Below are 16,697 nucleotides of genomic sequence, written 5' to 3' on the forward strand. Positions count from 1 at the left end.
ATTCAGTGTTATACTTTTAAGTGATTTCATATCATTTACCACCTTAAATAGCCATCTTTCATATCAATGTAACAACTTCATTTATCCAACAATTTTCACAAATTTAAAATTACCTAATAAGTAATTTATGTGACCTACAAATCACTAAAGTTGTGTTTTTCAAATATGAACAATGGATAATAGCAAATATACCCCTTTACCCTTATCTCATGCTACTTAAACCCCATCTGACTTGAACAGTTATTGTGCATCCTAATACATAACAATGAATGATATAACCTACACAATTCCAACATTTACACATCAAATAAATCCATATGTATGTAAGAGCCCAATTCATATTAAGATTGATCATACCCCTTAACACTCCACTTAACATCCAGATAGGCAAGGATATTATAATAACCAACTCATACAATCAATAGTACAAATTTTTCGGGTCTTACTACTTACCATGTTATCAATTTTTGCACGAGGTCGAAAGCATTGCAAGTCAGCTCTTGTCAAGATGTTGTTTGAGACCTCCACAAGCACTCTATATACAAAACAAAGAAATTCATCACAATGTTCATTTCTAACACATTTATAAATCATTTAATATATATATATATATATATATATATATATATATATATATATATATATATATATATATACATTGTGCTGTGTATGACTTACTGATCACCATCATTACAAAGCGCTAAAATGCAGGTGGTGTAAACACGTGCAAAATCAATGTTGTCATCTATGAAAGGTCCCTCCATACCCCCATCCACAAAATTCACAATAGTTAAATCTTTGATATTGTCATCTATGGAAGGTCCCTCCATACCATCATTAAAAGATGGCATCTCATAGAAAACCTCTTCTTCAAGACGTCTTATTGCAATCCCACAATATCTTCAAAAACAAATAGAATTTTACAAACACTAACAAATCCTATTAAGGAAATAACAACAAAAATCTAAGGAACATAACAAAATAAATGCAATAACCTCAGTTCGTTCAAAAAATGATTTTATTCTTTTCCTTTTATCTTTAATTACAACCCAATCAAGAAATCGAGGAAAAATACACCTTCCAACAACATGATACAAACTGATGTGTTCAACAACCCACAACTGTAAAGTTCATCACAATAGTTATAAATCTTTCCAAAAATAGCATAATTTATTTCGTAACAGTTTTGCGAAAATATCACAACAGGTATAAGCATACCTGCAAAACTGTTGCACACCCACCTAGGTGTATAACTTTGTGGTAAGTTTTGCGATTGTATTTATCGGATGCCCGATTCAAAGTACTAACTATCAAACCATGTACAACATCACCCCAATTGTATATAATTAGGTCATTAATGTTATCTAATTTACTGAAAGGGACACTATTTATCACATTACTATTCCTAGGAAGATAAAATGTTCCAAAAGCTAACAAAATATACAACCTACAAAAATTGTCAACACTTTTTTTGGATTAAAATTTTTTTGTGTCAACTTTTCCATTATACTTAAAATTGTGATGTCCTCATCACTAAACAAGTTATTGACAATGCCACCAACATCATTTTCTAAATTAATTCTTTCACCAACATTGGGTAAGCCTAAAAAAAACAAACTTCCTCAACTCTAAAAGGCATTAAATTCCCCCTAATCCTAAACGCCTAATGAACCACATCCACTTAGTAATTAACTCTAGAAGAATGGGGCTACAAATAACCATATTGTCAACCATATCCACCAGCCACTTGAAAGGTGTCGACTTTAATCGTTCCTTTTGAAAGGATGATAGGGAACCATTCACTTCAACTATATGTTGGAAAAGAGAAAGGGTTGTAAGGGTAGTAGTACTTGCAGGGTTATTGTCTAGGTCTGCCCATGACCACAACCATCATTTATGCCCTGTCTTCATCATTAACAACCACTTTGCTTATATTGACTTAAAACCATGGTCCTTCAAATCCAACTTCCTTTCTGATTTTTCTTATACTATTAATTAGCACAATTTCTTTAATCCTAAAATACTCTTTAATTTTTTTATAAGATAAGGAATCATTTATTGTGATGATCGTGAAAGTGATGAACTTAATAAAAAACAAACATATTGTAAATCCATAAAATGAACTTTAGCTTCAATCACCTTCAAAATTTCAGCCAAGATTCAGTGTAGGAAAATGTGATTAGGTTGAGTCAATTACAACTTTCAATGGACTTACCAGAGACATTTAAAATATGACCATTCTCAACCGAAAACACTTCATTATGAGTATTCTTACAGATTCAAACTTTATCATCAGCATTGTGCCATAGACATTGAAAGTTCCACTGATAAGCAAGCAATGGAACTTGTGGGAGGTTTCATAGTTAATCTTCCTTAACATGTTTTACGTTTTTTTAGTTAATGTCACATTCAAACTATTATACTATTCATGGTTTAAAACAACATACTTACAAGCTACAAAAGTGAGGAAACTTGACATGATTTTAGTTACTGTACAATTCTACAGGTGAAAGAAAAACAAGAGCCTATTTTATTAACAACATAATATATATGAACATGCATCTAATATAACAAATATCTTATTAATCATAGACACAAAATTTAACATTATTATCATCATCCCCTAATGAAGACAACCTTCCCTTGTAAACTTTTAAACGTATTGATTTTGTAAAAACAGAGCATATCACGGATTGTAATTTTTTTGAAACACAAATTAACTTACAAAGCAATAAACAAATGTATCCACACTCAGATTCAACCAGATAACAGATATAGACACTTATCTAGCTCGAACCAAAATAATAACAACCCACATTGTATCCAAACTGCCTTAATAAAAACATTCGAACTTCACATGCACATAATAGACATAAAATTTCCAGAAACTAACTGTTACACAGTCCATCACCCCAACTGCTCAAAAGGGTAAAACTACGAAAGAAAAAATTAGAAACCTCTTACCTCAAAGTCACACATGAAATAAGCCACAAAAATGGAAATGCCAATCGGAAACCTCACACCCACCGGAAACCTCCACAACCACCGATTGGGAGCGACACAATGATGCTACACCTTCAAACCCACGAAAAACCTCCACAACCACCGATTCAACCACCTCAAAAACACAAATGGGAAGCAATGAAGAAGGAGGGAGAACGTGAGAGAAGCAATTCAGAGAAAGTTAACCTAAATGGGTTTTTTCATTCACCACCGAAAGAAGAACGAAAACGAAATTTACATTTCTCCCCTTTTTACCCTCAAGCAGTATGCAATTTTTTAAAAAAAAAAAATAACGTCGACCGTGTCATATGAATGTAACTGACATGTAGGCGTGTCACTGTATTACTGCTCTATTTTTATTTTTCATTAACTCCAACGCGGGACCACGCCTCCTTTTTTTTTTTATCTTTTCATAATATATACACTTTTCTCACTCCTTTCATCACCAAATTAATGCTCACAGTGTGCCCAGTAGAGAGACACTCCGTCTCCCTATTATTTTATAAAAAACTTATATTTTCCATCCAAATGAAAACCACGTAACTTCCATGCAAAATTCTCTCACCTACTTCAAGTACAACACCCTACCCCTTGCTTTCTCTTTCACTTATCTCTCTTCTTCAACAATCACAGACCAACAACACATCCCGACACATCCCGACACATCCCTTCCACCACTTAATCCAACGGAAAACCCTACTCTATCCACCAAGAAGAAGAAACCGAAACCCTCCTCTCCACAAAGTTCTCGCACCCTCAACAACCCTAGGAAACCCACGGTTCTCAATGAATAACCCCAATTTACAGCCACCACAAGAATCCATAAATAACATACTCACAACAACGACCCACATACATGTTTATAATACAAAATAACAACCAATGAACTTCCTAACACCCAAAGATATGCCCTGGTTACTCCCCTTACCTAGCATTCTGAATTGTCAGAGCGGCTGCAGCGAAATGGTTAGCGTGGAATAACAAACCAAGAGGGTTTTTAATAGGAACGTGTGCCTTTTAATTTCTACTCAATTAAATTTACGAAGCAAATAATAATAACAAATAAAGAGAGTAAGGTTGAGAGAAATTTGCATAGATAATTTTATCCTGGTTCGGATTTTACCAATCCTACATCTAGTCGCTTATCTCAAATCAAGATAAACAGTTCACTACTCACAAAAAAATTACAAATTACAATCACAAAGAAACAATTTGTAACATTTTAGAAACCACCTCTCTTGTTACCCCCAAGAGATGAAAGTCACTTCCCCTGTAACCTACAAGGGATGAACACCTCCTCTGAATCTTCACAAAGGATGAACACCTCCTCCGAATGCTTCACGAAGGATGATAGACTTTTAACTCAACAACAACAACAACACTCAAGCACACTCCCTGTGAAAGTTCTCGCTCTATGCCAACACGCCAAGTTCTCAAAGCCACAACACAAGGGTTCAGCAAATCCTAGAACACTTATCACCGCACACTACAAATAAGATTTTTCAAAATACACTTATTTCGTATTTTGTATTTTATATTTTAGAATGAGAGTCTCAATCTAATTTATAGAGATCTCACTCAAGGATACCTCCAAAAATCTGTTGTCAACTAATTAACGTGTGATAATCAATTATCCAATTATGGTAATTAATTATGCATTTAATGAATGCACAACGGTAAAAAAACTTGCTTAAAAAATTCCCATAATTGCTCATTATAATCAATTATGGCAAGTCATAATTGATTACTGATAATCGATTATTATAAATTGATAATCAATTATCTTGAGTATAAAATGAGGTTTTCTGATTCAAAATAAATTTTAACGCAACCTAAGACAAACAATATATAGAATCAAATATAAACCACATCCTATACATAAATCTACTAAATTATAAAAGCTTTAATATAAAAACAAGTCTTCATGAAGATCTTCCTGCAATAAGAGCACTTGAGACTTGACTTTGAGACATCATCAAAATTTCTCCTCTTTAGCTTTATGCTAACAGTGATGTCCTAAACCTGCCCGAGAAACCTTATCTTCCTTAACGTAGCCTCCACCACACCTTGATCCCTAAGGTCTTCTACTTCCCACTCACTAGCTCATGGTGGTGTAAGGGATAAAGTCTCTCTCTCAAGCACTCTCTCTTTTGAGGTAAAAGGATACTGCTAGGGTTTATTCTCACGACTTCTAAATGTATCCCTATTGGGCTTGACCTACTATAGTTTTTAATACCCTCTCCTACTACTCCCAAATCTTACCAAAAATAATTTCCTAAAATTAAGGAAACCAACTGAAATTATAATACCCTACAAATCTTCCACGAAGCAAATTTCTTCTCATTAAAAAAAAGATATAACAACGTCATGCAAAAGGTAAATGAATCTATCCCAACCCAACATTGTGGCATACAAAAATAAAAGAAACAAAATTTACTCTTTTGTCTTATTGGTTACACCAGACGCTGGCCCCACAAGACTACTATCAGCACTACCTCATTTACCACCAGAACCAATTCAAATTGTTGAAATAATAACACAAATAATAATATATGAACTTTACTTTAGGCATTTTCGAAATTTATGATAAAAACAATTACTAATTAATTTTTATACAATTCCTAAATAATTTTATCCCCCAATAACACACCATAAATAAGTATTTATTTTTAAAAGGTATTAAAATAAAAATAAAAGTTATTTTTATTTTATCCGGGTTTTACACTATTTTCTCCCAAACTAGACCTTCGATTGACAATCTGAGCAGTCAGAATGAGGAACCATACGTCTGGAACCCACTGTCCAAAAATTAGCCCGATCCAACGGTGAACGATTTCACAACGACAAAAACACCAATGCAGATTTTATGAAATTCTCAAAAACAGAGTTGCTGATATGAAGTTGTTTTCTCCCAAAGTAGACCTCTAATTGAAGATCCAAATGGTCAGAATGAAGAACCATTCGTCTGGAACCCACTGTCCAAAATCAACCCGATCCAACGATGAACGACTTCACAACAACGAAAACATCAGTGCAGGTTATATGTTATGCAGAAATTACTTCTTCTCTTCCTTTCTCTCTCATTTGGTTTTTCCCTCTCTTCAAATGACTCTAATGTGCAACCCATCTCCACTAAAACAAAGTGAGACATAATAGTTCACATTATTTGACCTATTCTTCACATAGGAAAAGATCCCAATAACCCAACACTTACAACATATATTTGCATGGAAACTCCCAAACATCATAACTTTGTTCTCCCTTAGCATCAAATCCTCTATTAGGATAACCCAACAAATCATACATACATTCATAGGGAATACCCAACACAAATATTATATAGATCGCCGAGTGTCATTCATTGACCTTTCGGCTTTCTTCTTGTGTTCGGTCTCAACTGAGTTCTACTTCTGTAAGCTTTTCAGTTAATGACCGATCGATCTTGTGCTAGTATTTAATTGAATAATAGCGATCAGTCTTAATAGGGTGTGTGGTCTCTTAGTAGCGATCGATCTTAGTGGGGTGTGTCCATGCATACACAAACCCTTGCCCAACAATAGCAACATATCATAATCATAATCATATAAACATGTATCAACAAGTATTATCAATATAAAATAACCAAAAACACATATAACATACAATCATAAACAAACAAAGGTAAGCTTCCTCATACGTTGACCAATCATAAGACTTTATCTACAACTTTAAAACACCACCAATCTTCCTTTACACCAAGAGTTTCCCGTCGCTCTCTTTCTCCTTCTCCTAAAACGCCCATCTTTTTTCTTTCTTTGTTTTCTCTCTTTGACTTAGAGTTTATGGTGTTTCTAAACACAAAATCTTTCCTTCCTCTGTATCTTAATATTTATGAATCCACCAAACTCTATCTCTAATATTTTCTCACTTATAATAATACATTTTATTCTAATTTATTATGAGTCCATCAACAATATATACTATTATTATCTAGCCATAATATCTAATTATATATAATAATATCTCAATATATCATTTAAAATATCTAAAATAATTAATAATAATAATAATATCTTTTTTTAATATCTAAGTCCACCAAAATTATATCTTCTATTTTCTTCCTACTACTTTATTTTTAAAACTCTTATTTTTTTTTTAATTTTAGTCACTAAAATGGTTAAATTAGTTCTAATTGGCTTCTATCTAAATTTAAACTTTATAGATAAAAATAAATTGAATGAGAAGTAGTATTTTATTAAAAGTGGTCATTAGCTTTATGATTAAAATTAATTGTCGGTAAAAGTTTTATAAGTCAGTAAAACTCGTAGACACTTTGAATTAAAAACATGGTTATAAAATATATATTTCAAAATATATAAGATATTGATTCTTATATTTTTTTTATACAAAATTTCTAATAATAACTTTCGTGAACCTTATTTTCATAAAAGAAAACTGACTGATTTAGTAAAATTCTTCTTTTATTTATTTTTTATCCATCATACTCAAATTTCCAATCGTATATCATTAAATAAATCAGTTCTCAGATTTTGATGGTAACTAAATAAATAGTTTCTTAAAAAAACAAATTAATTATCTATAGTTTAGATTGATCTTTTTCTTTATTCATATATATATATATATATATATATATATATATTTTCAATTTTATCCTTTAATAAATGTTTTTAAATTAAAATAATTAACTTACTAATTTTCTTTTTTAAGTAATTTTTTATTCAATCATTTTCTTTAAAATTTAACCATTTTTTAAATTTAAATAATTATCTATAATTAAAAAGTTGTTTACAAATAAATTAAAATAAAAAATATTTTTATTATAAAATTCATTTATGTTTTTATAATTATAATTTAATTATATTTTATTATTATATAAAAATGAATACACATGCACACTAACATATACTGCCACTAGCATTAATAAGTTATCTAATTTCAATTAAGTTAGTTAATTTTGACAAATTTATGCAAGGATTTAAATTAAATGGTTTCAGGGTTGACTAGTATTTTTTGTGTCATATTTGCTTGGTAAACTTTCCTATTAAATGTTTTTCATCAGAGAAATGGTATGACTACTTTTACTATGATTTTTCACCTTTTTCCATCTACAAGAATTTTACTTTATAGATTCTTTCATTTAGATTAATACAATCAATACAATGTCCCAAAACTTAAAATATTTAATTCATGCTTGTGAAAGGCTACTTGCACTAATAAATAGTGATTATTTTAATGATAATAGTTTTAATTCAAGTAATATTTTTTTTCATCAATAAATAATCACATGCATGGAAAATGAGTGAATTATTGTCTCGAGAGTGAACTTTGAAATAAATTAAGTTAATAAAAATATTGGTCTATATTTGTTATAATAGGTATAAAAGTTATTTCTCATATTAAACAGAAATATATAGAATAAAAGGTACTCTTTTATAAAGTTTTGCATGAATGACACATTAATTTTATAATAACCTTTGCTTTTAGCCGTTGCTGTGTCATTCCAACCTAATTTAATGTTGTATTAGTTACTAATAATTAATAAAAAAATTTTAACCTTCCAATTAGTTAGAACGTTTCCTTCTTCGACCTCAAATCGCCATTGCTCCCTCTCATCCAACGGTTCAAAATCACAAAGACCTAAATCTGGTACCAAACTTGTTCGACCTTTATCGCCGTCACGCCTTAAGTGCCGTTTGAGTTTCAAACTTTTGTTCCTTAAGTAATGTTCAAAACCAGCCGTTAATTGACAGACTATGAAACCATGCCTCGCACAAGTAACGGTAATTCACGGCGACGTCACGTCGGTGCTCAAACATTTATTATTATATATTATTATTTATTTATTTATAATATTTATTATTAGACTTATGTCTATATTCGTTACATATGCACATACATTTACGTAAGTAGTAAATAAATAAAATTCCGTTTTTATATTTTAAAACTAAATTTCAATTTTTCATTGTTTCAACGTTCGAGGATTTTTCGAAACCAGAGAAGAGAGAGAGAAAGGAGAGAAGGCATCGTGGTCTCTCTTCTATGAGCTTCACTTCGATTCCCGCCACTTCTCTCCAAGCATAGGTACTTCACTTTAGAGAAATCACGATTCTTTTTTCTCGATTTATCGTTATTTCTTGTCTATTTCGGTTTTTTTTACTCTGCAAAATTCGGATGTTAATTTCCTTTTATTGATTTGATCGAAGTCTTTCAGTTTCCTTTTGCTACAAAGGACTCCGAGACTCCAAATAGATTTTGTTTGGGTGGGGCGTTACCATGTTTCATGTGAGAATTTTTTTAGGAGGGGATGTTGAAGGTTTTGATCTGATGATAGATTTTAAGATCTGGGTTCTGTTTATATTTGTGTTTCACTGTGAAAGTTTAGGAAATTTTCAATTTGAGCTGGGTTTTTGGGATGTTTTGATGATTGGTGTATGGTGGGGTTGTTTTGAGAATTTGTGCCATGTTTTTTCTTTTAAAGAATTTTCTTATAAGGATGTAAGCTATGATTTTGTTGTTAGGATTTTGAGCTCTTGAAGCATATGGCTGACGTGGTGAAATCTGAGGAGTGTTGCCAAGAGAATAAGCAGTCCACTGCTGCTTCCTGCTCCTCTGTATCTGAAGGCAGTGGCAGTGCAATTCACAAGTCTCCTGGGATATGTAGTCCTGCATCCACATCACCTTCCCATCGGTAACATTCGTTAAGTTCTCTACTTTTTCATTGCAGTAACAGTCATGAACTGTGATCATTATGCTCTACCTTGATGGTAGTGTATTGTTCTTTGCTGTATGTCTATGTGGAGTGACTGTCCCTTCATAGTGTGGAAAATTTTCTCCACTTTGATCCCTGCTGTGATCAATATGCATTGACTTTTTTTACATGAATGTTTTTGACACAGGAGGACCACCGGTCCTATCAGGCGTGCTAAGGGTGGTTGGACAGCACAGGAGGTTAGTCTTTACTCATTGGAGACAGCCGTGCATGTTTACTTATCAATTTTTCTGGTTAGATATGTTTTTGGTTGTTAGCAAGCTGATTCAATTGTGAATTCATCTCAGCTGATTTTATTTGTGCAAGTGTAGTTCAAAATTGTTATGCCTGTCCTTTCAATTGTTGCTGGTTTTATAGAAATTAATCATCATAATTATTATTATTTTTCTTAATATTTTATTTAACTTGATGCAGGATGAAACATTAAGGAATGCTGTGGCAGTTTTTAAGGGAAAAAGTTGGAAGAAAATAGGTATTTGTTAATATTTACCGTATTTATTCCTGAGTTCTGTCATAACTTGTTATTGCTGTATTGCTTTCTCGATGGAGACACCTGGTACAATAAATCAGTGATGATCTTTATATTTGATTTTCAAATTTATAACTGCAATCCATGCTGATTGGTACTGGAGTGAGTATTTGAACGTAACCAATATCTATGAATGAAAAGTTTGGATTTGGATCTCCAAACTAATTTAACTAAAATGCACTATAATCGTGATATATATTGTTTTTCTTCTGTATCAGTGTTTCCAATATGTAAAGCAGGTCCATCCATCATCTGTATTGGGATAGATTGAGCTGGTGTGTTAGGATCATGAAAACGTTACACAATGAAATTTGTTTATATGCAAATTATGTTATTACTATTGATGCTTTTATTGGTATAGCAGAGTGAAGCAATAGAATGCTGAAAAAAAAATTATTCAACTTAGGCACAACTCTTGAGGATAACTTTTAGTTAGGCTTGAAAGTTAGGATGGGATACATATTTCTTTGAATAACCTATTGGTTTATATACTTTAGTCCTAATGATCAAGGAAATAAATGTCTGTCTCAGTAAGCTGTATTCCCATGATTTTTGGGATCTATACTGGTTACTAACTAATTGCATATTAAAAACTAGTTATACAATTTGTACACCTTTGAATAACATATTTTTGGGATTTGTACACCTTTTGTCGCAAGTTTTGGGATTTACACTTATTCCTGACTAATTAGGTATTATAATTTAATTATATGATAAGATAACATAAAATATATACATTCTTGAAAAATTAGGTATCACATGGATTCCCATTGTTTTTCACTTCTTTAGAGCTCAACAAAGTTTGAATGAAACAACTAAACAACTAAAACTATCAAACTTGGTTTTGGATCTTTCAATATAATATTTATTCATTATTTGTTCTGTGATGGACTATTGTCATATGTATAAACCTAGGAATTTGGTCATGTGGGTTTCATGAAAACACTATGCTCATTTTGGTGACATATATTTAAAATGTGGAATGCAGCTGAGTTTTTTCCTGATAGATCAGAAGTCCAGTGTTTGCATAGATGGCAAAAAGTTCTTAATCCAGAACTTGTTAAAGGACCTTGGACACAGGAGGTTGAAACTTAGTCCTTTCCTTCTTTATTAACATTCCTACAATTTTATTCGATTAATAAGTCCTCTTGGTTTACAGGAGGATGATAAAATTGTTGAATTGGTGACAAAATATGGGCCAACAAAATGGTCTTTGATAGCCCAGTCTTTACCTGGTCGAATAGGCAAACAATGTCGAGAGCGGTAAGTTAGTTGAAGATCATGTGCAAGTTTTTGTATCTTTTTTTAATCTTTTTATTGATAAATAAATGTTTCCCTCTATATCATTATATATAAATGTTAGATTTGTTTCTTGCAAAATTCAACTTTTGAAGATCTTAATTTCATGTGAATGTTCTTTTGTTTCAACTGACAAATTGAATACAAAGACCGGCTTTTAATACGGACTACTCAGATTATACTGATTTTTTCTTTTAAACTGTTTTCAGGTGGCACAATCATCTTAACCCTGAGATAAAGAAGGATGCCTGGACTTTGGAGGAGGAATTAGCCCTGATGAATGCTCATCGCATACATGGGAACAAATGGGCTGAAATAGCTAAGGTCCTTCATGGAAGGTCTGTTTTCTTTCAGTTCGTTAGTTGTTATAAAGGAAATTGAGGTCATAGAAAAAATCATGGAATGTAATCTTTGAGTTATTTGAATTGTGAAGTATCACCCTGGGCTAGTGTCCGAAGCAGCTTTGTTTTACTGGTGGTGGTATTCTGGATGTATTTCAGTATTAATATCTTGAAAGGATATATTCTTATACTTTTTAAAATAAAAGTAGAAATTCGTTAAGACAAGAAAATATTACTGGGAAGTTGTTAGGCTCCTTTAGTCAAGAAGCCAATCAAATCTCTCCTTCTCTCAAGAACACACAAAACAGAACTGAATAGAATGTATTCTTGATGTATGAGTGAATCAGAATACAAAGAATCACCCCCAAGGGAGCCTTCCTCCCTCCACTGGACAATATTCCAGTCTAACAATTCACAAATCCAAAACTGTCCTCTACCAGACCCCCCTTGCCTTCTTATAAAGGCAACTCACTTCTAACTACCCAACAACAATTAATTCCTAAAACTGTTTTCTCTGTTCTGCCCCTATTACCCATTAAAACCTATCTTATTATATCCTATCATTACACCCTGCTGCAAAACAACCTTGTCCTCAAGATTGGTACAATAATGCTTGTTCCCATGGCTCATCTTCATCATAGGAAGGGAGCCCACTGACTGTTGCCCTCCAATTCAGGTCTGGAGGCTTGGGTGGTGGTCTATATGAATGAATTGTTGACTCCTTTAAGAGTTGCTTCTTTTCCAGAATTCCCATGGACCATATGATTGTTCTATACTTCCTTCTGACCTGGTGACCACTTACATGGGCCTGGATTTTAACTATTTTCTGATGAATGATCAAGAATTCTTTTCTCTTCTTCCAAACCCAAAACCTTTTTTGTATTTTTATAGCAGCAGCACTGGCTAAGCCCTCTCCTTGCCCATATTTGTTCATCCTAGAAGCTAAAAAGGAAAGAACTTGTTGATCTGACCATCCAATTTCTTCATCATCATCATGTTGAGCTAACTTTTTCCTCTGAATATTAAATTGCAGCCCTGCAAAGAAATATCCCTGCCATTGGTCTTCTGTTGTTTTATATGTTTGTGACAACCATATCTTTTCCCCACTCAAAACAACTGCATCTTCTACTTTATTTCCAACCATAATAGTCACCCTATTCCCACCATATTCTGCTTTCTTTCCTCTGTCTTCACCCTTCTTCACTGTTGTGACATACACATCACAACCTCCCCCACTATCTCCCCTAGAAATAGCAGCTTTTGCCACTTCCTGGGCAGCAACACCAACAATGTCTCCCTCACAGTTTTTGTCTTCTGCACTGATACCTCTTTCTCTTTCCTTCCCAGAAACATCAGCTTTTGCCACTGCCTGGCCAGCAACACTAACAACTTTCTCAGCAGCAGCTTTGTGACTTCTGCAGTTTGGGCTAACTTCTCAAAAACAGAACCTCTATCTCTTTTTCCGAACCTCCTTATCAATGCCTCTGTCAACTCTTTCCAAGAAGGGTTCTTGGTTTTATTTTTCCAGACCTTGAGCCAATAGATTGCACCTCCCTCCATGCTAGTGTAGGCCAATCTTAATTTTTCCCTTGCTGGCACGTTTTGGATCTCAAAAACTTTCTCTGCTCTGGATATCCATCCCTCTGGATCAATCCCCTCAAAAGTAGGCAATTCTACCGGCTTCCTCCACATCCGCTTCCCTTTGCCCTTATCTTCCTCCAGCTCTTCCTCATAACCATCTTTCTTTCCTTTCATGGCAGATTCATCACTTCTTGCTGAGCCCTTTATCTGAATCTTGATATTCTGCATCATTTCTTTTATTTCTTGGGTAGTTCTTCTCCATCTTTCACTACTCTGTGGATGTCTTTCTTCCTTCTTCTCTTCATCATTAGCCAAGTAATCTCCTTCTTCACAGAATTTCTTGTCTTTCTTGATGTTTTGCAGACTGCCTTTCACAGCATCCCTACTCTTCTTTCCTTTCTTGTTGTCTTGCAGAAATTTTTCTTTCCCTCCCCTTTGCTCTGTCAAGAGATTTCTCCCTTCCTTTTGAGTCCATTTCTTGATTTTGGTCTTCCAATATCATTTCTTTTATTTCTTGGATATTTCTTCTCCATTCTGCTAACACTCTTTTCTGTTCGCTGGCCCACCCTCTCCACAGTATTGATTCTTCCTTCCATCACGTTCTCCTCTCCAAGGGATCCGGCAGGTCGGACCAAACTTGTTACACTCCTTTAGTCAAGAAGCCAATCAAATCTATCCTTCTCTCAAGAACACACAAAACAGAACTGAATAGAATGTATTATTGATGTATGAGTGAATCAGAATACAAAGAATCACCCCCAAGGGAGCCTTCCTCCCTCCACTGGACAATATTCCAGTCTAACAATTCACAAATCCAAAACTGCCCTCTACCAGATCCCCCTTGCCTTCTTATAAAGGCAACTCACTTCTAACTACCCAACAACAATTAATTCCTAAAACTGTTTTCTCTGTCCTGCCCCTATTACCCATTAAAACCTATCTTATTATATCCTATCAGAAGTATTCTTATATATTTTTTTTAATGTAAGACAGAAACAAGATATAAAAAAGAAAAAAATAAAATAAAATAGGTCCAACAAAGCTACCTAATCCTGAACATAAAGTTCTAAAGATATGTCCACCTTTTAAGGAGTTGACTAAGCTGTTAATTTTTTTTTCAAAACATATTTAGAGTGAATCCCTGTGAAAAAGAATTACAAAAGATACTTCAATGAATATATGAGTTATGTAAGAGGGATGGCACTCAATGTTGATTTTGGACGTCCTCGTAGAAGATTTAGTTTGTGATGGAATGACATGCCATTTGATTTATTGCGACGCATGATAATATTTTCCTGTGATTTTTCTTCTGCAGGACTGATAATGCAATAAAGAATCATTGGAATAGTTCTTTAAAGAAAAAGTTAGATTTTTATTTAGCTACAGGAAGACTTCCACCAATTCCCAAGAGTAGTCCACAAGTTACTGTTAAAGATACAATTAGACGTTCTGCTAGTAAATCAATACTTGTTTATTCAAATAAAGAATTAAATGCAGCTGTTGAAACATCCTCTGAAACTACAGCCATTAGTAAACTAGATGACAGTGGCAGGAATCAATTTGAGTCCTCGGGAACAGTTAGAGAAGTTGGTGATTCTTCAAGTGTTCCTGCAAATGAATCTGCCGATTCTGACTGTGTAGAATGCAAGCCTGAATCTTCCAACATCGATCTTAGCTGTAGCAACTCAGAACAAGTGTCAAAAGCTAATTGGGCAATAACTTATGGGCCAAGACCTGACAATTCTGGACTAAATGGAAACTCAACTTTTGAGCATTGTACAAGCAATGGTAACATGAGCACTACAAGGTTAATTGGAACGTCTTTGCAAGAAAGTCCAACCTGTGGTTCTCTGTGTTATGAGCCACCACAGTTACATGGTTCAGTTCCCATAGATTCTCTTTATTTAAATTATATCTGCCAGCAGAATGAGTTTTGTTCGAGTCCAACTTTGTCACCTCTTGGTTTCTTCACTCCACCTCGTGTAAAGGGTGATGAATTATGCACTGACACACCTGAATCAATTTTGAAAAGGGCTGCCAATACTTTTCCAAATACTCCTTCCATATTGAGGAGGAGGAAAACTGGGTTCCAAGCACTCACTAGTCCTAGTAAAGTTTTGAAGGTAGATAATGATACACGTTCTTCTAATGAAACAGAGAGAACCAATGATGATTCTGGTTCTAGGCATTTCTCCAGGAGTCCGGCAAGCCATGGCAATGTGATTGACATCTCCGGTAATAAGACATTCAATGCATCTCCCCCATATAGGTTAAGATCCAAGCGAACAGGGATCGTTAAGTCAGTGGAGAAACAACTGGAGTTTGCTTTTGACAAAGAGAAGAATGATGACAAGAAAAGTAATGTCATGACTGAAGATTGTCTCCATGAAAAAAAATTGGTTGCCACGTAGTGCACAAAAATTGTAAGTCATTGCTAATTATTGTTCTTTAAATGTATTATATTATCTTTTTGCTTAAGCTTTAAGGCATCAGATAATTGACTGTCTACTAGTGAATAAACCAAGCTTTCTTGTAGGATGAAGTTGATCCAGAATAACAAACTCAATCAACTAGTTTTTTTTGTCAGAAAGTTTGCAACAGAAAGGATATTTTTGTTATCCGATTCATATAGTTGTCTTTCTTATACAATTTGTTGAAGTCTTATTTCTCCACCAAATGAGAGGACAAATTTTATGATCTCAAACTAGATGTTATTTAATATGATTACCTCATTCTGTTTAATTGAAGTTGTTTATTTATGCATTCAGTTATCAATGTTAATTGTGATAATCTTTTTTGTATCACATCACTTCTGTTGACCTATAATTGTGATCCCATTTCAATCTCGCTTCTTTTTGCAAGATACAAAATGGTTGGATTAGCTCATTATGTGTTAGAAAAGTTTGTATTATCTTATGAGCAAATATTTTGTACTATACATATGTAACTTAGAATTTAGGGGTAAACTCTATTATGTTTTTTTTTCTTTCCTTAAGGCTGGTTTTCTCTCATACTTTCTCATGCACCACGTTTCTGTGTGTCTTAGTTAGGCGCATGTAGACCACGCACTACCTTCCGGTCACCAAAACACCATCATGTTGCCTCCGTTAGTTTCCATAGCTTTTTTAGTCCATGTTCCAACCCTCATACTTACCCTTTCTAGCGCAATGCAAGT

The 16,697-nt window shown here is 33.6% G+C and overlaps 1 protein-coding gene across 1 annotated transcript; it reads left to right on the forward strand.

The window, feature by feature from the left end:
- The first annotated feature begins 8,930 nt into the window (after positions 1-8,930).
- On the forward strand, positions 8,931-16,148 carry LOC108329083 (transcription factor MYB3R-3). Its single transcript, XM_017563087.2, has 9 exons — positions 8,931-9,084; positions 9,522-9,691; positions 9,900-9,951; positions 10,187-10,244; positions 11,290-11,384; positions 11,461-11,564; positions 11,810-11,938; positions 14,838-15,945; positions 16,059-16,148. The coding sequence occupies exons 2-8, from the start codon at positions 9,543-9,545 to the stop codon at positions 15,931-15,933; spliced, it is 1,683 nt and encodes a 560-aa protein (XP_017418576.1). The 5' UTR covers positions 8,931-9,084; positions 9,522-9,542; the 3' UTR covers positions 15,934-15,945; positions 16,059-16,148.
- The last annotated feature ends 549 nt before the right edge of the window (positions 16,149-16,697 follow it).

Source organism: Vigna angularis, chromosome 2 (assembly GCF_016808095.1).
Source record: "Vigna angularis cultivar LongXiaoDou No.4 chromosome 2, ASM1680809v1, whole genome shotgun sequence".
Classification (NCBI taxonomy): Eukaryota; Viridiplantae; Streptophyta; class Magnoliopsida; order Fabales; family Fabaceae; genus Vigna; species Vigna angularis.